Source organism: Polypterus senegalus, chromosome 12 (genome assembly GCF_016835505.1).
Source record: "Polypterus senegalus isolate Bchr_013 chromosome 12, ASM1683550v1, whole genome shotgun sequence".
In the NCBI taxonomy this organism is placed as follows: domain Eukaryota; kingdom Metazoa; phylum Chordata; class Cladistia; order Polypteriformes; family Polypteridae; genus Polypterus; species Polypterus senegalus.
In genome coordinates this window covers 158,198,056-158,222,283 of record NC_053165.1, presented here as the reverse complement: position 1 = coordinate 158,222,283, position 24,228 = coordinate 158,198,056, and the positions used below count along the sequence as shown (strand labels likewise).

Sequence of the window (24,228 nt, the reverse complement as noted above, 5' to 3'; positions counted from 1 at the left end):
CTACTGACTCACTGTGTGGCCTTCATCACCTGCCTGTGTTCACAGTGAAGCAACATGTAAGCAGACGTTGAGATTGTGTCCACTATTGAGAGATACTCCATGTACCTAATTTGGAGCTCCCACCTCTCCACTCCCACCAGCAACATCACATCTATCCAAAACTATTTACTAGATGCCGTCACTGGTCGTGGCGTCCCAAGAAGTTGCTTAATTTAAACCCATAACTCTGTGACAGGACACGGTACCCAGTCCTGTCCCCTGCACTAAGTCACTGTGTCACCAACCCTGACAGCACACACACTCTGTCAGGAACACTGAGGCCACTCATCCTTGCCTGTAACGTCGCCTGTGTGACCTCCATTACTGGAAGGTGCTGCGTGGAGTAAAGCTTTGATCTCATTGAGTCACCACACACTCCTAGTGTAACAAAGGTGTTTTTTTGATGATATTTTGGAAAAATAAATGTCTTTTATTTTGTCTCCGCAACATCTTGGACATTACTGTGTCTGTTGTTTGGGCTCAGAGGTGACCTCTGGTGGTTACACAATAAACTATACGATGAAGGAGCCTTAAACCAAATCAGTGTGAGTAAAAGCCACAGAGGGCCCTCAGTTCCATGGACATTCATGGCAGCAAGCCCTGACAATACAAAACTGAAGAGGTCAGCTTTATTGTCCCACATGGTGGGCTACGTAAGGGGACAGCTACCCAGACCTCATTGACTAAATTATACAAATCTGCAAGAACAGGCGTACATAAAACATGACCCTCTGAGCACTAAAAAGTGAGTAAGGTCGGTGGCAGGGTTTGGGCCAGCAGCTTAGTCAACAAATAACCACACTTCCTTTTTTTTGTTGATTGATCTGCGAAAAGCCGAGTTGCAAAGATAAATACATGATAAGGTGCTATATAAATGAAGTTTAGTATTATTATTATTATTACTTCCTGGATGATTTCCAAATTTCTCTGCCTGGACCATTGACAAAAATATATGACGTCTGAGTAATAAGAATAAAGAACGATTAAAGAGATAAAGCTGTACGGCTCTGCCCCGTAAGACCTATCGACTAAGATGGCAGCACAGCAAACTCTTCTTAAATGACCAATGTCATTTTATACTTTAAAGGTAGATGAACACATTATTAATAGTACTAAATCATTTTGAAAATATGATTTTTTCTGGCCAAAGGCCTGCAGACCAGCCATGCTGCCTGTTCCATTACCCCGTATACTGAACGGCACTCACATGGAGGAGACTATTTGTGTTAACAAGCAGGTGGACCTAATAAAAGTTCTGTACTTGAGCAGTTTAAAAACTCCTAACGAATTGGTACAAAGAGTGAGCAGTTTGTCTTGTGGTCCTGCTTTGCTGGTGCTACACCAGTTGGCCAGTGGTGGGAGTGAGGGGGTTGCTCTTTGCTGTGTGGTACTGTAACATTCCCTAAATGAAGGCGAGAATGAGAAAAAAAAGAAAGAGAGAGAAAGAGAGGGAGGGAGGGGCGAGTGACCAATAAGACTTTCAGCCAGCTGCTGACAGCCCCCAATCCCCCTCCGTCACTCCCTCCCCCCTCCTCTGTCACCTCAGTGATCGGTATTTAACTCAGATGTTGAAAGGTGCAGTGACATGTGAGACTCCGGTTTGACCTCCTCTTCCGCCCCAGCAGTGAGGTTTTCTCCACAGGCTGAATAAAAGAGGGACACACACACATCCTGCCAAAATTCAGGACACCTAGAACAACCTGCTGCAGCGGCGGCTGCCATCCACAAAGAACCCAAGGGGTGACCCTTCGTCGCGCCTCGGTGCCAAAAAACACACAAAAAAGGACATACAGTCTGATAATGGAGGTCCATTCTGTGATGGAAAGAAAAGATTTTATCAAAGTAATACCTTAAGAAAAAAAAAAAGAGGCAACAGTGCATGTGAGCTTCTGAGAAAAAAGTTATATCTTTAAATCAAATCATCATGTGCTCACATTCTTAACACTGAGAAAGACCAAATATATTAAAAAAGAAAAAGGAAAAATCCCAATTCAGAAGATAAAGGAAGCGAATGTGGATAAAATCTGACAAAATTCAGATTGTCAGGAAGTAAAAGTAAGGTGAAAAAAACAAAGGGAGTCAAGAAGAAGCTCAAAGAAAACTCCAACTGCAAGAGAGCAACTTAGAAGACGTCGTCAATTAAAGAGCATTGTTGAGCAGGCCGAGGCGCGGAGTTAGCAGCAGCAGCAGCAGGCGAGACAACTACAAGCAGCGCTCTCCTCTCCGAAAGGTAAGCAGTGTGTCTACAATGAATATGGAGCTGCATCCTGCATGTTTCTTCAGCTTCACATCAAAGCGCTCAGCCATTTCGGGCAATCAAGATGGGTTTTCTGAATTCATCTTGAAAGATTAGAATGGGGCATGTCACTTATTTTTAGATTTAGTTGTTCAGTTGAGTCTTTCATTCAAAATGATCGACAAATAGCAAATGCAAAGTATAACTGTTTACATTAGAACTGATCTGGTTTGACTTATACAGAGAGTAAAAACGGAAAAATATTTCAAACTAGTAAAAAAAATAAATAGTGCTTAGTATCAATGGATCCTAAGAAACTTTAACAACAGAAGAGTGGGGCTAAATACATGTGGACAAAAACTGTGACTAACAAAACAAAAAGACCAAACTTGACTGAGGCGAAAAAATGATAGTAACTTTAAAGTTACTAAGGTACCATATGTTTTATTTTCTTTTTCCACGTTTATAGACTTTTTCCCAAATGCTGGTTGGTTATGTGGATTTTCAGTAAAAAATCAATGAATACACAAAAACATATACAGTAGACTACGTGTGAAAGTGTGGGCATGTGAGTGGGTGCTAATGTGCAGCTCAGCACTTTTATACACTAATACAGAAGATGCATGCATGTGAGGGGGCACTTGTGTGTAAGCAAATATATATAAATAAAAAAAAGAAATCAGTTTGTAGGTTTATCTAGGAGTGTGAGCGTGAGGTGATATTTTCCTATATTTTACAGGCAGATTTGTGTGGACACGTGTTGTGTAAAGATTCACTGGGATTGACATATATATGTGTGTGTGTTTACAATGTATGATGATATATGAGAAAAAATGTGTTTATACAGAGTGCATGTGTGTGCTTATATGTACACATGTTGATACAAGTGGGTCCTGTTTATGTGTTAATATATATTTATAATACTCTATATATAATGTATGTATGTCTGTATACTTTAAATATTTAGAATATATACATGTACATGCATTGGGGTTAATATATATGCATAGTTATATGTACACATTTTTACAAAATTTGGTTCCCGTTTATGTGTAATATGAACTTATAATACTAAATAAATAATGTAAGTATATTTATAATATATATACCTGTACTTTTGTATACATACACAACCATAGCGCGCACACACACACACACACACAGTGTAAGTGTGTGCTTATATGTACAGGAGTTAATATCAATGTGTGTCATTTGTGTGTAGTATATAATTATAATACTGTATACTTACATTAGGGTTAACATATGTGTGTGCTGTGTTTACCAATGTGTCAGTTATATTAATGTGAATGTATTCATATGCAGGTGTATATATATATTTTATATATATATATATATTAAAATAGATAGATAGATAGATAGATAGATAGATAGATAGATAGATAGATAGATAGATAGATAGAGATCTATATATTCATCTATGTATATCTCTCTCTCTATATATATATTATATATATATATATATACATACACATACTCTCTCTCTCTATATTATATATATATACATACACATACACAGTATATGCAGTAAAGGTGTGTATGCTAGCTGTGTGTAATTTATATTTATGATCACACCTGTGCCTTTAATGTGTGTGTGTGTTTCGATGTAAAGGTGAATGTGTTTATAAACGTGTCTGCACTTTACAGTACTTGTACATAAACACTGAGCTAAATGCCTACTATATGTGTGTGCATTTGTCTTGTGCATGCACTGTATGCACGCTACGTTTAAATGCTAAATAAAAGTTTATACTTAACAGCCCAATAAAGTTAAACTAATTTACTGCGGTAAGTTAGTCAGTTGTATGTTTCATGCAAAATGATTTTATCGAATGGGGCAACTTTGTGAATTTCAGTGGTGTGAAGAAAAAGTCTGCAAAAAAAGGCAAAGAAAAAGCAACGGCAAGCTTTTTGAAAATACACACAACAGGGAAAGAATCCTAAGGCGCGAAAGCAGCTCTGAAGTAGAAATCACATTGTGAGCTCATTCAGAAAATGCCATTAGTTTGTTACTTACTGTACTTTTGCGATTTTCCAGCTTGTTTCCTTTTTATTTTGTAAGAATACACTAATAGTCTTATTGTTAAATAAGGAGTGTGATTTAGGCTACATGTTTTCATTATTCCATCGTACTAAAATAAGTTGCATTCTTTGTTTCCCTTAGACTAAATCTGCAGGTGGTGTAAAGAATAATACATTTTATAAATGTGATTTGGTGACTGCCAAATAAATAAAATACCCAAAATTCAAAAGTACATTAGGAGAGCAGTGATCAGCAGCCTCCCACGAGGCTCCACACAAGCAGCTTAACAAAGCACTTAAGACATGTTAATTAAGCAGATGCACTTTCAAAATGAATTAAGAACAATTCATTAATTTAAAAGTAATAAACACAGGACTAAAAGGACTCGGCACCAAAACTTGATGCAACAATAAACTTGTTTGATTCCTAATCATTTTTTTTTTGCTTTTTCTTTTACGATTTTCTTCAGCACGTTACAAGATGTTTTCTTTAGTGAAGTTCTTTTCAATTCTCTTCACTTCTAATGTAAAGTTGGATTGGGAGGATCTTGCATACATATTTTTGTGTTTGTATTCATTTATCTGTTGCCTGTTTCCTTAAGAATAAATTTTAATTTTTATCTAGGTATATTTTGAATGTAAATACTATTACATTACTACCTGTACCACTTTTTTTTTTTTTTTAACAAATTACAATTTTATTATTTAAAAAATAAAATTAACCCCTGCCCTTGGAATTAAAATTATAGCCCTAAAAGAGAGCATGCTATTAGAAATGCATGAAATGTAAAGTTAAATGTTAGATTTTAATTTAAAAAATTATTATGCATTCTGATTACTTGCCTAAGCAATTACGGTGAAAATCGCGTGAGCACAAAATGCCTGGGTCTCAAAACTAAAATGAATAAATCATGTCAGTAAAGGACGAGGTACCCGTGGTGTGGATTTTCACCTCACCGCTTGGTAAATCTCAATTCAAGTGCTCACTGAGTCTCACACACACACACACATAATGAATCCATTCTTCTGTGATTCAGAAACACTTCTAAATTGTGAATTTGGAGTCATTTGTTTCCCTGGGTCAGTGCGGCCATTCCTGCTCCGTCTCTCTGCCCAACACAAAGGCCTGTGCTGCTCCTCATGCCGGCCTCACTGCCTTTCTCACTTTTCACTTGGATCTTTTAACTACTGTAAAATGAAATAAATCATTCTAAATCGCACTATCATAGCATTATGTCAGATCTGAGGATCAAGTTTTTTTGAGATATCGAATATATTTTAAAAGTCTTTTGTATCAAAATTTCATTATTTATAAGAAGGTTTCTTTTAAATAAATGACAAATATTCACTTTATTGTAACACACCATGCATCACACTGGGAGGACTCGTTGGCGGAAGCAGCACTGATATTTATTGGAATTCATTTGCATTTTCATGAGCTGTTAATTTGGTGTGCTTAGCATTTTGTCTCGGTGGAAATGAGAAATAAATTTGGAATTGCAAATTGGACCCAGTGGCTACAGGTTACTGAATATGCACAGTCCGGCCTGCTTTACTTCCTAACAAGACCAAAATTTAAAGCTTGTCGGCTCAACCTGTTGAAGCTTTCACTGTCTGTGCCGAGAAGACGGATCATGTACAGTTAGAATTTACTTGGCTTAATTCTAAAGAGGGCTATTAGAGTGTCCTATTTAAATTATATATAGCACAATAATGAAGACAAAAGGAGAAAAACAGATCATTAGGGATTGAATAATCAAGGACTATCTGGTCCATTATTAATTATTACATATCGCTACTATTGTTCATTTGCATTGCACTGCTGAAGAAATCTTCAGAGATTTGAGGATCAATAGAAAGCCCGACCGTGACGTAACAGGCAGTTTGGCCAAGCAGCTGAGACACCAGATTGAAAGGCACAAGACCACCAATTCAATTGCCACTGCTGAGTTAATACATCACGCTGAGTGAGCCACTTAAGGACTAAGGGCAAGTCTAACCTAAACCTAAAGGGCAAAGCATCCTGGGAAGGAGTTCACTCTGAAAGGTGCTATACAGACGGGCATCACTGCTTATTCAACCTTTGACTCTGACTCACAACATGGCACCGAGTGAGTCACTAATGACGCTAGCTCGCATCTCAGTTATCGTGTGCCTTTGAATGGTGTGAATCATACTTTTTGACCATTAAAAGCGCTAGAAAGACTTGCCAAGTTCAGTTGGACTAAAAACCACGATCTTTCTGCCTCAAATACCATCACTGACACAATGTGTGAATCTGAGCAAGTTACTCAGCCTGACGGAGTTATGAACTCGCGGCCACTTTATTCGGTACACCTGTTCAACTGCTTGTTAACACGAATATCTAATCAGCCAATCACATGGCAGCAATTCAATGCATTTTGGCCTGTAGACTTTGTCAAGACGACCTGCTGAACTTCAAACCGAGCATCAGAATGAGGAAGAAGAAAGGGAATTGAAGTGACTTTGAACATGGTATGGCTGTTGGTGCCAGATGGGCTGGTCTGAGTATCTCACAAACTGCTGATCTACTGGGATTTTCAGACACAACCATCTCCAGGGTTTACAGAGAAAGGTCAGAAAAAAGGAAAATATCCAGGGAGTGGCAGTTCTCTGGGCAAAAATGCCTTGTTGATGCCAGAGGTGAGAGGAGAATGGCCAGACTGGTCTGAGCTGATAGAAAGGCAACAGGAACTCAAATAAACACTCATTACAACTGAGGTATGTAGAAGAGCATGTCTGAACGCACAACACGTCAAACCTTGAAGCAGATGGGCTACAGCAACAGGAGACCACAGCAGATACCACTCCTGTCAGCCAAGAACAGGAAACTGAGGTTACAATTCACATGGGCTCACCAAAATTGGAAATCAAAGATTGGAAGAACGTTGTCTGGTCTGATGAGTCTCGATTTCTGCTGTGACGATCAGAGGATTGGGTCAACAACATGAAAGCAGGGATCCACTCCACCTTGTATCAACAGTTCAGGCTGGTGCTGCTGGCGTGATGGTGTGGGGGATATTTTCCTGGCACACTTTGGGCCCCCTAGTACCAACTGAGCATCATTTAAATGCCACAGACTACCTGAGTATTGTTGTTGCCCACGTCTATTCCTTTATGGCCACAGTGTTCCCAACCCCTGAAGGCTCCTTCCAGCAGGATAACGCACCATGTCACAAAGCTCAGATCATCTTAAACATGACAGTGAGGTCACTGGACTCAAATGGCTTCCACAGTCACCAGATTTCAATCCAGTAGAGCACCTCTGGGATGTGATGGAATGGGAGATTCACATCATGGATGTGCAGCCGACAAATCTACAGCAACTGTGTGATGCTATCATGTCAGAATGGATCAAAATCCATGAGGAATGTTTCCAGCACCATGAAGAATTACAGTAGTTCGGAAGGCAAAAGAGGGTCCGACACGGTACTACCAAGGTGTACCTAATAAAGTGGTCAGTGAGTGTATCGTATTTGTGATGAAATAGAAATACACCTTGCAGAAAAAAGCAAATTTTTATAAATTGAAAAATGTCCATTCATTCCTTCTTTACGTCCCATCAATAGGGCTGTTTCCTGGCCTACATCCTAATGTAGAGTCAATGTTAATGCAGGGGCCCCTCATTCCAAACTGACCAGAGAACTAAAGAGAACGAGGACCTCAATATATTTAAACCACTTTGGGCACCAGAAAGGCTGGAAATGGTCCTACTGCTCATTCCAATCACAAGCATTAGAACATGGAGTCTATTCCACCAGAGCCATCAACAAATCAAGAAAACAACCCTAGATAGGATGCCAGCCCATCACAAATCACCATCGGGCACGTGCCTATATTCACACACACTACCTGTTCAGAGTCTCCAGTTAAGCTAACAGATGTGCAGTGGCGATGCTGCGCATTAAAGGCAGAGGGCTGAAGAGACAGGGATCGGCTGACTTTTCCAGAAAGCGCTCCGTTCGCAGTGTTTAGAGCAGAACTCTGTGCGATTGACTAAAAGAGCTCTCCTGTTATTTAGTTCATTATTTAAGGAGATCTCTTCTGAGGCAGATCTTGCTGGTCCGTGGCTGGCCACCAGCAGTTGCCACAGTGCAAATTTTCAAATTGGAATGCTGCATGGAATGAATTATGTCTTTGGGATGCGACAGATAAACCAGAATACTCAAGAAAAAAAAAACAAAAAACACGACAACACTGGAGAACACAGAAATTCCAATTAATTTCAAATCCCTTATCCTGGACCTTGGAGGCAACAGGGTTAACAACTGTGCTATGACGTGTAAAATAAAGATACTGTCACACTACAAGGGACAGACAACAACCAAAGAAAAGTTAGGGTGCCAACCTGCCCAACCCGTTTAATAATAAGTCAACCAAAGAACCAGCTCTTGTCAGCAAAATAAAACAGGCGCTCAATGGAGCAGGCATAAAATAGAGATACAAATCGCAGCCACTCAGATTTGGGGATGGATATTTAAGGAATAAACAGCAAGAAAATGATTAGACTTTTAAATTATGTACATTTAAGTACCATCAACAATAAATCAAATCAAATTAATAATACATGGAATAATTATTATAAAAGTAAAGCTGAATAAATCGGTCTCTGCAGCTGCATGAATAAAAAATTAGCCATGATAATTTTATTTTGGCAAACAATTCAGGTAATTTACCACTTTCAGTAAGCCGAAGTGGGTCCAAAGCTGCAAGAGACTTTAGTAATGTGTGTAAGGTAATACTTGTACATAAACGTTTGTTTACGTAAAGCAAAAACATTCTCAGATATGTATTACCATTAGAACGTCAAACGGAAAATTGTGATTACCTCCAAAAACCAGTTGTTTTTCAAAAAATTCAAAGGGACTATAAAAAATGTTTAGAATGTGGTGCTTTACCATAATAAGATGTTAAATTATCAAATTTTGCATATTTTTGGGGAAACGTTTCAAGTAAAGTACCACTTCCGGTTATCTGGAAACAGCTCACAACCCAGGCAAAAACTGTAGATTTTGTGTACTAAAAAACCTGAAACCAAGATAAATCCTGTCAGAACTTATTCCACCTTTACTGCAAAATTGCAATCTGTACAAAGAAGGTGAAAACAAATCAGAAAGTGTTTAGTGAAAAAAAAATCATCAGAGGTCTCCCCTCGACTTTCTCTTATACTCAGATATGGGGATGGATATTTGAGGGTAAACCGCAAGACAGTTATATATATTTTTATATTATGTACATTAAAGAACCATCAACAACAAATCAAATTCATAATGTATTGAACAATTATTATAAAAGAAATGTTGAACAATTTGGACTCTGCAGTTCCATGAATAAAAAAGTACCACTTCCGGTTAACAGAAATAGCTCAAAAGTTGATAGAAATCTACGTTTTGTACCGAATACTTGTATGCAAAATCTGGTTGACCGAAGTGAAAGCATACTCAAGCTATTGTGTTTATACACATACACACACACACGCAGACATAATTTCAGAAACGGTATTTTCAGACTCAGGGAGGTCTAAAATGTCGAGATTCATCAAAATCTCGAAATGGAATCTTTGGACGATTCCGGAACTTTTCCCTATACTTTGTATACGAGAAAGTCAGGGAGGTCTAAAACGTCTAAATTTATCAAAACCTCTACATCAAATCTTTGAACAATTACAATACTTTCTCTTATACAAGAAACTAAAAATGGTATTTTCTGACTCAAAATCGATTTGTTGGATGATTCCAACACTTTCTCTATACTTTGTGTATTTTCAGACTTAGGGAGGTCTAAAACATTGAGATTCATCAAAATCCTCGAAATTGAATTTTTGGACGATTCCAATACTCTTTCCTATACTTTGTATGCGAGACAGTAAAACAAGGGTAACGGGAGTGAATACTTTTGCAAGGCACTGTATATATATATATATATATATATATATATATATATATATATATATATATATATATATATATATATATATATATATATATATATACACACACACAATATGCAGAAATATATAGGCAGCTAAATATATACAGTATATATTATCTGTCGCATCCCAAACACTTACTGAATTAATGTAGACTATATAAATAGAACGATAGATTTATAACTGTTTTTAAAGCATAGATCAATTAAAGAAGTGTTTTAAATGAAATCAGTCTACTGAATATAACGCAAGATATCAATGGCTGACATGAGGAGCTGTTCTGTGCATCAGTGTGAAACACTCGGGCACAATAATCGACTGCACATGCTGGTCTACAAACTCAGTGCTGCCTTCTAACACAGCTGAAGAGATTACAATGCAGTACAGTAAAGAAGAAAGCCTGGCAACCAAAGCACTTTTCATGGGGAGTTTAGGGTTAATGCTGAAGCCGCATTACAATAGGTTCTAATAGCAAAGGGAAATGGCAGTGAAGGATGCGTGTCAGAGGCACAATAGCCCGGTGATAGAATCATTAGGGCTCATTTACAGCCATGAACTGCTCACATCAGCTCATTACCCGAACTTGGGATGAGGCCTGTTTACTGAACAGCATGGCTTCCCTCACTTGTGTATTGCAAGTGACTTGGCTTTCCCCCCCTAATTCTCAAATTTCCTTAAATTTCAGGATGCAGGAATCAAAGTTGTTCAAGTATTTGACTTTCCCAGGACAAAAATAAGTCAGTGCAATTTATTGTATGACTCACCAGCTTCCTACTTTTTTTTTTAAGTGTTTTTATGTCTCCTTGCTTTTCCCAGGACCTCCTCAGTTGAGTCATGGAGAACTCTCCAAGTCTATTAAATCCACTGACTTCCCCAGCGTTGATGGTCATGGCCTCTGCAGCTGCTGATTCTTCAAGAGGACCCACCGCTTCACCCTGCCAGCAGCAGTTTGGGGTGCCCGTGACAGTTGAAAATTCAGTGCCCTTCCTGGGCGCATCTTACTCACTCGCTGCCATGTACCACCATTCTGAGAGGCTCTCGGGTGCACGGGAGTTTCACTCCTCACACCTTCTTCCATTTCCCCACCCTCCAACTTTTGGGCATCCAGGCCTGGGCGGCTATGGAACGCTGCGCCCTTTTCACCCGACTCACATGCCATTTCCAGATGAGGTGGAAAGGTTTTCAAATGCTTATGCAGCTGCTGTCGCAGCTGCCAATGCCTCAGTGAGTGGTAGCAACGTAAAGCTGAGCAAGCTGCCTTCCTCAGAGCCCCCACAGATCCGCTACCTCACCTTGGAAAAAGAGACTGGTTCAGCAACCTCTGGAATGGTGGACAAGAGAAGAGCTTCTCCGTTATCCGCCTCTGGGTCTGTTGCTTGTCCCATTGGACAGTTTGAGAGCTTCATTTCATCAGGAAAGATCATCAGGACAGCAAGTGGGCATCTCCGACGCACTCCGAGCCCCCTGACGAGCAGTTCTAACAAGAAAGGTAAGACAGTCTTTAACATGTTGTTCTTTAATTTGCAAATAGTAGCGGCCATGCCGTTGGATTGTAAATGACAAGGTCTCTTTCTCAATCACCACCTCCAAGTTACTGAGAAAGTCTCTTAGACATCCGAATTTAGAAGCTTGGAAACAGCAGCACTTAATGTATCTGTGATGCGACTTTGTGAGGCTGTTGATCTTCAAATGTTCTTTTTGTCTATTTTGTGACTTATTAATCCAGTAAAACGTTGTAGGGTGTCTATTTCAGCAATGAGGAGGGAATTGAACCCTGAATGGGATAGCATCCCATCTCAGGCCAATGTAGGGGCGACTATTTACATGACCTTCAGTACAAGAAAGAGATGACAGACAGCCAAGAGAAAAGTCCAAGCAGATGTGGGGAAAATATGTAAATCCAACAAAGGCAGTCTCTCAAAACCAGGTCTCTGCTAACCACTGCACCCACCATGGACCAATATAAATGGGTTTGAACTTTTCGGTGCTTATAGCATTAGACTGTAAATCAGAGGTGTCTAACTCCGATCCTGGGGGGCCGCAGTGGTTGCGGATTTTCATTCTGGCCCTTTTCTTAAATAGTGACCTGTTTTTGCTGCTAATGAATTACCTTTTCCCCCTCATTTTAACTGACTTGCTATTTAAGGCTCAAATCCCTTAACTGTTTCTTCCATTCATTAATTAGAAGGCAAACAATAATGAGATACAAAATAAGCCAATACACGACCAGCTAACCCATCGTGTCCATCATAAAATATCAGAAAATAACGAAAGGTGAAGGTCTCAGTAATGTTGATCTACTCAGGCCCACTAAACATTTTGACGGGGCTTCCTGCTGTGGTCAAATGAGAGCACCAACAAGCCCAGTAATTAAATAATGAGATAAATTAATAACAACCATCAGCTTCTAATTAAGAAAATGGTTGGAATGAAACAGGTTGGAGTTTGAAGCTCCTAACTTAGCTGGTTACCCGTTGGCTGACTTCACCCCTCATTTCTATTTGGCTGCCATTTAAGGAAAAAAGAAGCAATTCAGAAGACTGAGTTTGGAAAAACAACAAAGGGAAAAGAAGACAATTAACAGCAGAAACTGGTAACCAATTAACAAAGTGGAAGGAAAGAAAACCTGCAGCCACTGTGGCTCTCCAGGGTTGCAGTTGGACACCCCTGCTGTAAATTAAAGAGGATGCAGGTTCAAATCCAACCACTGACTTGCAAGGGAACCTAAATGAAGTACTTAAACTGCTTCTTGCTCACACTGCAGAAATATACAAATCATTCCTAGACGAATATACAGTAATTTGTCTTGGTATAGTACCCAGTATAGAGCTACTAACAGGATTTTTCCTACAGCAGACACAACCTCAAGACCAAAAATTCACATTCAATTAATATGAAGATAGTTCTGTCGATGGAAGCACAGTTTGCCATTGGGCTTCAAGAATTGTGGGTTCTGAGAAAGGTGAGGCGGACCTCGTAGAGGTCTTCCACTCCCAGCTCTGGGTCACACCGTCAGACAGTTCTGGGCTTTGGTAGGTGATCTGGTCAATTGATTTAAGCACTGGGCCTTAAACCAGAAAGTTATCAATTCAGCTCCTGACTTACCGTTTGATTCTGAGCAAACTAGTCACCCAGCCTGTGCCCACCGTTTCCAACTCCTAACCAAAACAAAAAAAGCAAGCAATTACACTTGTTGTACCTTGAAATGGTCTTCACTATAGAAAGGTGTTACATAAAATAAAGACTAGCTTATCTACTACACCACAGCTAGCTAGCTTATGGAGTTATTACACTCAACAAGAAGAAACTGCCTGCCTCTTCAAACATTTGATCCAATTAGCTGGTTGGATTCACATAATGCCTTGAATGATTCAATGTATTTTTCAGCATTGAATTGAGGTGAAAACAAAGTATCTGTCAGTGTTAATTGTAGTATATGTTGTCAGAAAATAAATTCATTTGTGCGAAAGTAATTGTATTAATGCAAACAGTTTAAAATATTGCTTTTTTAAATACTGTATATTGCATTCAAGCTGATCGCAAAGTTGTGGGTAGTTCAGCTTTTGTTTATAATGGCTTTCATTTTGTTTGAAAAGTATAAATAAATAAATAATTTGGAAATCTGTGGCGTAAAGTGGCAACGGTGGGCTTTTTTTTTGTTTTTTTCCCCTCCACCCTTTGCTTTTGACTTTTTCGCAGGATCGCCCTTTATGCTCCTTCAGCTCAGTGAAATGAATCGCATCTTCTTGTCGAATCTGTCCCTTTATCCCTTTTGATTTGTGGTGTGGATTAGAAGTGGGATGCGTTAGCATCAAGATTCGTCCTCTGCAGTGGAGATGAAACTATGCATTTTGTTACCAGATTAAAGGCTGGCCCACTGGAGATTTGGGGGACAAAGCCTTTGCTTTTTTTCTCTAACCGATGGGGGGAGGTTTGCGCATAGAGCTGTGGGTGCCAAGGGGTTAATAACAGTCATTGATCACCAATCTGTGGTGGCTGAAATGAGCATCTGTTTTGTGAGCATGACGGCGGCTTGAGAAGCAGGCCAGGGGATTAGAAGGTTAGTGAGGCGCTGAGCACACACATACACCAGGGGCTTCCTGGGGGAAGGGGAGATCAACCCCACTGATTATCACCACCATCAGGATCCACTTCATGATTCTCACCTTTTTCAATCCATTTGTCTAATCCATTCACTCGCCAGTTCTTTCTCCTTTACACACCTAATAAGATCACAGAATTAAAAAGTTTGTAAAAGAAACGGCAAGACCTGCACCCCAGTTAATGTGCGTCAGCTGTCGCTTGTGTGCTGCATTTCCTATAACGAAGACGTGTTTGTTGTGATAACGTTCATAAAATTAGTGGCATTGATAGGGGAATATTTTCACACAAATGGAAGAAATTGGTTATTACTTTGTCAGTACATTATATGTTAAGTTAGCACAGCCCTTAGACAACAATCAACACAAATAACATGAATTATTATTCATGCATACATCAATTTTCTGAAACCGATTTATCCAGATGTTGGATTACGGGTGCTAAGAATCTTTTCCCGTGACATCGAGTGCAATGTAGAGCTCAAATATTTTTATTATTCAAAGTATTTTTTTTTTGCTACCCTCTATATCAGGCCTAGGCCAAGTCATAGGGCAGTTTTATGTGGGGTGTAGATGTGTGCATGTTTTAGGAGATTGTGTTTGCATGAAGGAATCTCCTCACTAGGTGTCAAGTATTTAAAATGGCTGCTTTCTGAAGTTGAAAGTATGTGTATTGAATTATGTGTAGTATCTGTAGGCTTTTGTGTAGTATGTGAGGGATGATACCAGTGTATGGATACAACAGTGGGCACAATGACTGCCATAAGCGACGTGTTTCTTCTGTTAGTTTTGTGTACTTCTGCATTTAAGTTGCATGTGTCTGGTATGGATGTCAATAATATCTGTTGTTTTGTTGGTCTATCACTGTTATGTCTGGCCTGTTACAGTGGATATAACTTTGTCTGTCAGTACAGTTCCACCCCAGTCTAGTTTATGTGTGGCATTTTTTTTTTTTTTACAATATGGTTGGTTGATACAGTATGTGTCTATTCCTATGAGTTTTTGTGCCAGTTCATGCCTTCTAAATGAGCCTGCATGTCATCGGCCGCTGTCAGTATATAATCACATGTGACGCGTTGGATTGTTTCGTGTTCCTTGTGGCAGCATCTACATGTACTGTCTGCAATGTTAGCGTCCTGAAGAATATACTTTCTGTAATTTCCTGTGTTTATAACCTGATCTTGTATGGCATAAACCCTTCTGTCTCACTGTTATTATTGATGATGATGATAATAATAGTAATAATGCCATTGATGCATACACTAATTTCCTGAAACTACTTTATCTTAGGTGCCTTGCAGTAAGGAGACCAAGGTTTGTGTCCCAGGTCCACTCTCTGTGTGGAGTCTGCATGTTCTTTCCATGTCTACCTGGGCTTCCTCCGGGTGCTCCATGCTTCCTCCCACAGTCCAAAGACATGCAGGTTAGGTGGATTGGCAACACTACATTGGCCCTAGTGTGTGGTTGGTGTGTGTGTGTGTGTGTACACCCTGCTATTGGCTGGTACCCTTTCTTGGGTTTGTTCCTGCCTTGCGCCGTACGGTAGCTGGGATATGCTCCAGCATTCCCCCCCAACCACACACCACCCTGTTCAGAACAAATCAGTTTACAGAATGACTGACTGATTTTATCTAAAGTTACAGTTTCCGACAGACAGAATGTACCCCAATAACATCGGGCGCAAGGCAAGAACAAACTTTGATCATCACACTCTCACATCAGGGCAAAATAAAAATAGCCTAACATAACAGCTATGTCTTTTTATATGGTGAGAGAACCAGAGTAACCAATAAAGGACTCATGTGGACATGCAGAGAACATCTGAATCCCACACAGACGTGACCAAATGACTCCTGCCCTGCCTCATATTGCTAACCTCAATTCACCTGCCATGTTTTCAATCACATATCACTGGCACCTCCTTTACCCACAGTTCTAACCACTGGTTGTTGGCATACCTGCCCCTCCCAAGTTCCCCCAATACCAAATTGGTTCCCTTTATCCATTCCTTTGCAATCTGCACTTGGTGCCTTTTCCTTTTCTCACGCTGTTTCCTCTCTTGCCTTTCTTTCGCTGTCCCTTAGCTCCTTTTTCCCAGGTCCCGTCTATTGCCATCGCCTCTCTCTGCTCAGCTGCTTCCATATGTAAGCACCAGTGTGAAACACAGATTGAATTAGCAGTGTGAAATGAGCTTCTATGAGATGTGTGTCAGAACCTTGTCTCGGTAATTGCCGCAGAAGAGGGGAGTCATCCTCTTTGTTTCGGAGGACTTAGGGGGGTTGGGGGGCGCGGTTAGGGTTTACACTGTGGTAGGTTTGCTGGCGAGGTGAAGGGGCAATGAGGGAGAAGCAAACTTTTTTTTCCTTCAGCTTTTTTCAGCTTGGCAGCATTTCATTTATAAGACTGGACTGTTTGACAAAAGGAAAGACAGCACAAGATGGAGACTAGGCCCCCCAGAATGGGCATGTTGGGTAGTTACTTAGTTGACTGCTAAGTTAAAAGGTTAGAAGAAAAGAACTAACTTTACTTTGAATATACTGCACGCAGCCAGCATACAGCCTAAACTTGCCTCGCTGAGTGGAGGTCTGCAACAACCTTTGCATTACTATCTCAATTGCTTGGCAGACAGAGTGAGGGGTCTCACTTTTATTGCTAACATTATCTTAGTCGGGAGTATTTAATATTTTTTGTTTGAAATTTTATTAACATCTTATTCATGATTTTTAAAATTCATTTTATTTATTTATTTGGCCATCCAAGTCAACGTATATAACATTTTGAAAGATACAAAGGGTTATGTTTCTTTTACGACTTTTCCAGATGGAACACAGGCAGGTGAAGTGACTTGCTCATCGTCACACACGGTCAGATTTGAACCCACAAACCTCAGGACTTGAAGTCCAAAGTCCAAAGCCTTTAACCAGTAAAGGCTTCATTCTGTGCGCTGACTAGAGGTTGATAGTGAAGAATCCACTATGACCCCTAAGTCCGTCTCATAAGCAGTACTTTCACGTTTCAGACCTTCCATTGTGTATTCAAATCATTGTTACTTCACAACATGTAATACTTTACATTTACTTACAACAAATTTCATCTGCCACAAATCTACCCAAGCCTGTCCAAGTCCTTCTGTCCATTCCAGATTACCTGCTAATCCACCTAGCTTGGTATCTTTTGCACACTTAACCATCTTATTAATTATATCCTTATCCGATCATTTACGTATACTGTAATAAAAATGGCAGCAGCCCCAGAGGGACACCACTCTGAACATCACCCAATTCTTATAAGGTTCCCTGCACCACAACCCACTGCTTTCTATGTTTTAGCTAATTGAGCACCCATCAACACACAATACCCTCATCTCCTACCTCTTTTAGTTTGATGCCCACCGTCTCATTTGTGACCTTAACAAATGCCTTCTGGAAATCAAGATAAATAATACGAGGGGCGTTCAAAAAGTTTCCACACTTTGTTTATTAATCCTATTTATTAAGAATTTCAAAAACAAAATGGCATCACTTTTCTACATAGTCACCTTCCTTTGCGATGCAGTCGTACCAACCTTTTAATGCCCCATTACTCCTCCCTTCCGCCTTCAACGTTTTCAACGAAAATATAAAAGTGTGGAAGCTTTTTAAATGTCCCTTGTACTACAATCACCCCTCTACAATTTTTTAAATCACTCAGTACCTCCTTAGTCTTCACTGTTAATACTGGGAGGTAATTCACTTCCTCACACATATAAACTTGAGGAAAATGCAGCTTTAGAGCATTTCCCATTTCAGTGTCTGTATATTTTAATTCTTCCTTTACTATTACCGTCACACTTCTTCTCCATCTTTGACTATTTGTTATATTACTAAAAAAAATTAAAAGAATCTCCTTAGGCCATCTTTTGCTTAATCTCTTCCGGTCATCTTTCGCCTTATCTGCAGTATTCCTCTCTCTAACTGCTCCTGATTCGTAAAGCACTGGCATTAACCACAGTGCCACCCTCCTTTCCACAAGTGTGCCCTTAAATTACACCTTTTGTGTGCCATGCACACCAGTGTTTCGATTTTCTTTCTCTTCTCTCTGTCCTGTCTTCATGTGCCTTTCCTCCTTACACACAGTCTATTTGCTGCTCAGTTTGCAGTCTATCTTTCTTTGCAATAGTGAGAAGTTAAGCAAAAGGGCACCTTTTATTGGCTAACTAATACTAGGGAGTTTTTCCGTGTTAGCCATTATGAACGTTGTGAGAAATGAGAAATTTAAGCAAAATGACGCCTGTTATTGGCTAACTAGAAAGATTATAATATGCAAGCTTTCGAGGCAACTCAGGCCCCTTCTTCAGGCAAGATGTCTTTGCAAATTAAAGTGCCAGGTGATGGTGTATTAGAAAATAATAAAACCTGTGGTGAGAACAGGCCATTCAGCCCAACAAGTCTGTCCATTTTTCTATATAAAACAAAGAATGACTGATTCACCCAGGGCTCAGCTTGAATCACCAATCACTTTTTAGGTTAGAGTTTTTATTTTCTTCTTATATTCACTTTCCCTGTACTTACTGCCTTATAGCATCTTTCCAAGCTTATCACCCAGCCATTTAAAGGAGAGAAGCCACAAACACATAGCCCACCTCCACCCCCCATTTTCTTCTTGTATTCTTTTTATGCGCATGACGCTGGTGACATCAATAAAGTTCAATAGACTGCCGTAAAGCAGAAAACCCTTTTCTACATGTCAGCCTAGTAACTCTGTAAAAAAAAAAAAAAATGAAGCCACAAGAACAGCATTGAGATTTATGAGCTTGGCACTGAAGTGCACTAAAGATTAAGGACCTAGTGTGGGGTGTGAGGACTGACAATTCTTTCACACACACACAAAATTCTTCTATAACTTTAGAAAAGTTTGGGGACATCCCATTGTTTCTCCGTACCCCTCCTATTCTAACTATCTGCAACCCACGACACCCCCTTCCAGGATGGAAAAAAAAAAGAACACCCTCTTAACCTTTTCGCAGGTGGCTAAACAATACCGCCTCCCCTAATTTCCAAAGGGCCCAGCGCATCACTTTCCCTCTCTGCTCATTTACATGAGAACAGTGCTAGCTGTTGGGAGGAAGACATCAGAACGGCCAATGAATGTGTGAATGTCTGAAAGTGATATCTCTTGGGTGGCCTGGCTCAACTCGGAAGAAAAAAAAAAAAAGAGCAGTCTATTCAAAAGGCCTGGGCTTCTAAGAGCGGATGGAGGCAGAGAGCCTCTTTTCTCATTTAACAGACTTTTTGTATGTGGGGCAAGGGGATTATTTAGAGAAATAAACTACTCTCATTAACCAGGACTAACCCCCCCCCCACCCCCCAGTCCTGCACTCGACTCTTGTAAGCCTATTAATCAGGAAATTGGTCTTTAAGATAAAGTGGGAAAGGGGGAGTAAAAGAGAGGGAAAAAAATCTTTGGGGCTGAGAAGACCCTGAGAGTGAGAAGAACAGAGCACACAGCACAGCCCAGCACTGAGCTCAGCCACGTCCTCTATCAGAGACCAACCAAGCCAGGCTGCAGATTGAACAGCACCCACTTTATTCATTAGAAAGTCTCAGGGAGCCAGCAGGCTGTCCGACATTCTTAGAAACACTGCTTCTAAAATGGCACATTACCGGGTGGTGTGGATCCTCCTTGAACCATTGCTTGACAAAGAACTATTTCATTCTGGGAAGGGTTCTTTGCACGTGGTTCTATGGACTTTAAGAAATGTTCCTAATATTTGGAAAAAAAAAAAACCAGAAATCTTTAATGCATAGTAAGCTACCTAGCAGGATCCTAACAGATTAAGAAAACCTAAACCTAACCCATGCATCCACAATAACTCAGTGCTTACTCACAGTCTTTTTAATGTAGACAAGTGCCACCCGTGGCCAAAAAGAATGTCATTATAAATACAAGTTGGGAAACACCGTCCTACAAGAAGCAACCTCTGAAAAGGATTTAGGGGGTTTATGCTGACACATCGTATTCATCATCTAAGCCCTGGGGTGAGCAATGTCAGCCCTGGAGGGCCACAGTGGCTGCCGTTTATTAACAAGAAGTCGGTTATTGCTGATGAAACACTTATTGCTCCATTCATTTTAGTTATCTCGTTTGTTGAGATTCCCCGCCCTTATTTGCTTCTTAGTCTTAAAAAGTTGGATTCACTTTTAATTTTTTTTTTTTTATTATTGTTTCTTATTAACAACTAGCCATCCCCCACGACTTCACCCGCGTAGTAGTGAGACAGGACAAAGTTTAAAAATCATTAAACAAACAGGTATTACTAGCTAAGCAGAGGTGACAAGTAAACCAACTTGAATGGAGGCTGGCACGTGAGTGAGCGGGGCCCGGCTCCCCACTCCTGACGTCACGCTTCACCCTCCCCTTGGCCCGCAGCCTCTGTCTCAGATTAGTGCAAATATATCGCTCCTGCAAGTGAACTATGATTCTTAGCACGATGAGAGAAGTCACAAAATCAACCGGAATGTTCAAGCAAATTACAGAAAAAGCCAGATTTAAATCCGTTAAGTAGTTCTCTCGTTCGCTAGCTAAGTGGAGATAAGGTGCGACTTGAGGCTGGCACGTGAGTGAGGAGGACCCCGTCCCCCCCTCCCCTCGGTTCTCTGCGCCTCTCTCGGATGCACGCAAATAAATCGGAACAGCAAGCGAACTATGATACTTACTGCGATGAGAGAAGTCGCACGATCAGCCGGAATGTTCATGCAAATTATAGAAAAAAACCCAATCTAAATCCGTTAAGTAGTTCTCTTGTGAAAAGCGGACAGACATATAGATGGACGTTGGATTTCCGTTAAGTAGTTCTCACAAGAAGGAAGCCTTGGAACTTGTTGTGCAAACCACATTGCTCTAGACCAGCCAAGCCTACCCAGCAGTAATGGCACCAACCCTGTAAGGGACTCCAATCTATCACAGAACACACTCACGTCCATTTATGTAGCTTGTAGGTATCTATCTAAATCATATTGTCTTTAGTCTGTAGGTAGAAACCAGAATCCTTGGAGGCAGAGGCTCAAACATCTCTTGAACCCCTCCATTTGAAAGACAGCATTTCTTTAAAAAAAAAAACAGGTGGTGCTGCTGGGGAGTGGGGTGCCAGTTCCATTCAGTATTTTCTTAAGGAATAGTCAACTATAGGTGCTCCATGATTCTTACATGCTGGGCAAAGCTTTCCCCTACTGTTGAGGATCTGCTGGTCGGATACTCACATGGACACAAGAACAAAATATAAACTGTCTACAGAAGTGGGGAGGGCATCTACTGTATAATAAAACACAAAGATCTGCGTGTCTACACTCTTAGAGCAATGCGATTGGTTAGTCTGGTTTTGGTGACGCAATGAAAAAGGAAGAGTGAGACAAAATGAGGAGTAAAGGTGCATGCTAAGAGAGTCGCCTTCAAAGATGGAAAGTATAAAACCAGAAAGGACGCGAGAAAGGCGCCTTGAAAATAATGACAGGAGTCGGCTTTACAGGAATGTGCTTGAGAAAAGGAGTGCCGGTGAAGAGATGTAAAGATACATGTGAATACACAGGAAAGGAGGTGAAAGTACATGTAGGGTAAGAGATAGAATATATATATATATATATATATATATATATATATAAATAAATCTGCTATTACCTATCTTCGACAGGCCTAGTATAAGATACTTCACCTGGTGCTGAATGATGGGCAGCAGTGTAGAGTTGGCCACTGGCATGTCCAACCAGCCTTGAAGAGCTCATATTTACACTTTTCTTTCTCTGCACATTCCCAATAAACAAAGATGTAATGTTGGCACAATGATAAGGAAGCACTGCAGCCTCAAAGTTCGGAGAATTCTACTGTCACTTTAGACTTTAGAGTCTGCCTGGGGTTTCCAAACATATCTTTAAGGCTGGCATGATGGTATCCAAGCTGAGGTTCTTTTGACACAAACACCTGACTTTGATTTCTAGCCTGGTCACTCTGTTAAGTTTGCATCTTCCCCATCTGTCTGCCTGGGTTTTCTACGAGTAATCTTGATTACAAACACTGTGTTACAAATTCAGGAACCTGAGTTTGATTCTTGGTCAGATACCTGTACTCATATTGTTCTGTATAATAAAGACAATATATTCAAATAATTTGTGTCTTCGTAATTGTGTGGTATGGGGTGTGTGTATCAGAATATGCCCTGTGACAGGTGGATTCCTTACAGGCTCTCATAATTATTGTTACTTATGACTTGGACGTCACCTTTATCCAACATTTGATAGATACAATTGATTACATTTCTTTTTTATACCTTCCAATTGAAGCACAGGCAGGTGAAGTAACTTGCTTGTGGTCACAGTAGTGGGATTTGAACCTAAAGGCCTTTTAACTACTACAACACACTGCCACTAAGAGGAAAAACGTTGAGTGCAGATAATAAATGCACAGATGGCTCCTCAGTACATTTCCCCAGAGTAAACATACAATAATTCAAATTAGTTCATTCTTATTTAACACACTTTCTCTTATTAACCTAGTGTGCTTAAAAATGAGAACAAATCCTGAGTGGGTATTAGAAAAATTGTCACCTTGTGCAGTGTTCTTGTCTGCCTTGGACCCTTAGACTCTGTACCCCAAGATCCACAAGGTCTCAGCAGCGCCCACACCTGTATATTCACACAGGGCCGGAGTAGATGTGTCCAGTTATGACAGCATACACATCTTTGGAATGAAAACTGGAGAACCTTAAAACACACGGGATGAAAATACAAATTACTTTAAATTAGTTCAAACAGGGTTTGAACTTCCACCCTAAAGTGGAAAACAGCAGAACTACACACTGAGCCACCATGCTTTCCTATAATACATTCCATTTTAAAAGGTTTTTACTGCTACCACTATTTTCTACTGTTTTACTTTTATTTTGGACAAAGGTGTGGCGACCCATACTAAATGTCTTTAAGCAGGAGGAGCCGAATGCTCTTAGAAATAAACAAAAGAATGTCATTCATCAGGGAAGACTTTCTCCATTAACATCAAAGTAGCACCACAGCTATGGAGCCACTGAGCTGAGTGCAGTACTCAACCTTCCCAAGCTCACTGGGCTATTCTTTTACGCACGGAACCTCATATGGTTTCCAGCTACCCCAGCGACTCGCTGTTTAAGCCTCTTCTCTTCAGTTGCTTCAGAATTAGCCTGTCAGAATGAAAGTGAGGTTAATTTCCTGGAGAGAGGTCGACATGCCGTATCTCAGCACTGTGTTTCACTTCTTGTCTCCCAGTGAGAGGCATTGATGTGGTACAAATTGAACTCCTTTCACTGTTAAATCAGCGTCAGCAGACCCCCTAGCCTCTTTTTATCCTGCTCCTCCCCTTCTAGTCCCACTCAGCGACCCGCACTCTTCATCGTACTGTAGACCCTGCTTACTCTTCTTCACTCCATTCTACCTTGCTTTTTCTTTCTTTTAAAAATCTATTCATTCACTGTCTTGTCTTTTCAAGGACTTTTAGTATTAATATTTTAGTACTGTTGATAGAATGTGTTTTCTCCATGTATTGATTTTTACTTATTCTGGTAAAGATATCACAAAAGTCTTTTAAAAGGCGTGGGCTGAGAAAGCAGGAAAATGAACGAGACATGGACTGCTTAAAACATGAAAAGAAAAAAAATAAATGGTATACTCTTTTTTTGATTATTCGCATTCCAACATTCATATCTGACACTAGTAGCCTCAGTTAATTTAATTCATGGGCCTCAGAAGCCTACCTAGGCAGCATCGGGTGAAAGACAAGAACTAGCAGTCCGTCGCAGGACTTACTCACACAGGACCAATTTGGAATCACCAGTTAGCCCAAACACATGTCTAGGTGGATGT

The 24,228-nt window shown here is 40.2% G+C and overlaps 1 protein-coding gene across 2 annotated transcripts in view; it reads left to right on the top strand.

The window, feature by feature from the left end:
* The first annotated feature begins 1,632 nt into the window (after positions 1–1,632).
* Positions 1,633–24,228, top strand: part of LOC120540016 (E3 ubiquitin-protein ligase RNF220-like) — a 78,719-nt gene continuing 56,123 nt past the window's right edge. For both annotated transcript variants that reach the window (XM_039770461.1, XM_039770460.1), the window contains exons 1-2: positions 1,633–2,269; positions 11,082–11,754. In XM_039770461.1, coding sequence (XP_039626395.1) covers positions 11,100–11,754 — 655 coding nt within the window. In that variant the 5' untranslated portion in view covers positions 1,633–2,269; positions 11,082–11,099. The remainder of the gene's footprint in view (positions 2,270–11,081; positions 11,755–24,228) is intronic.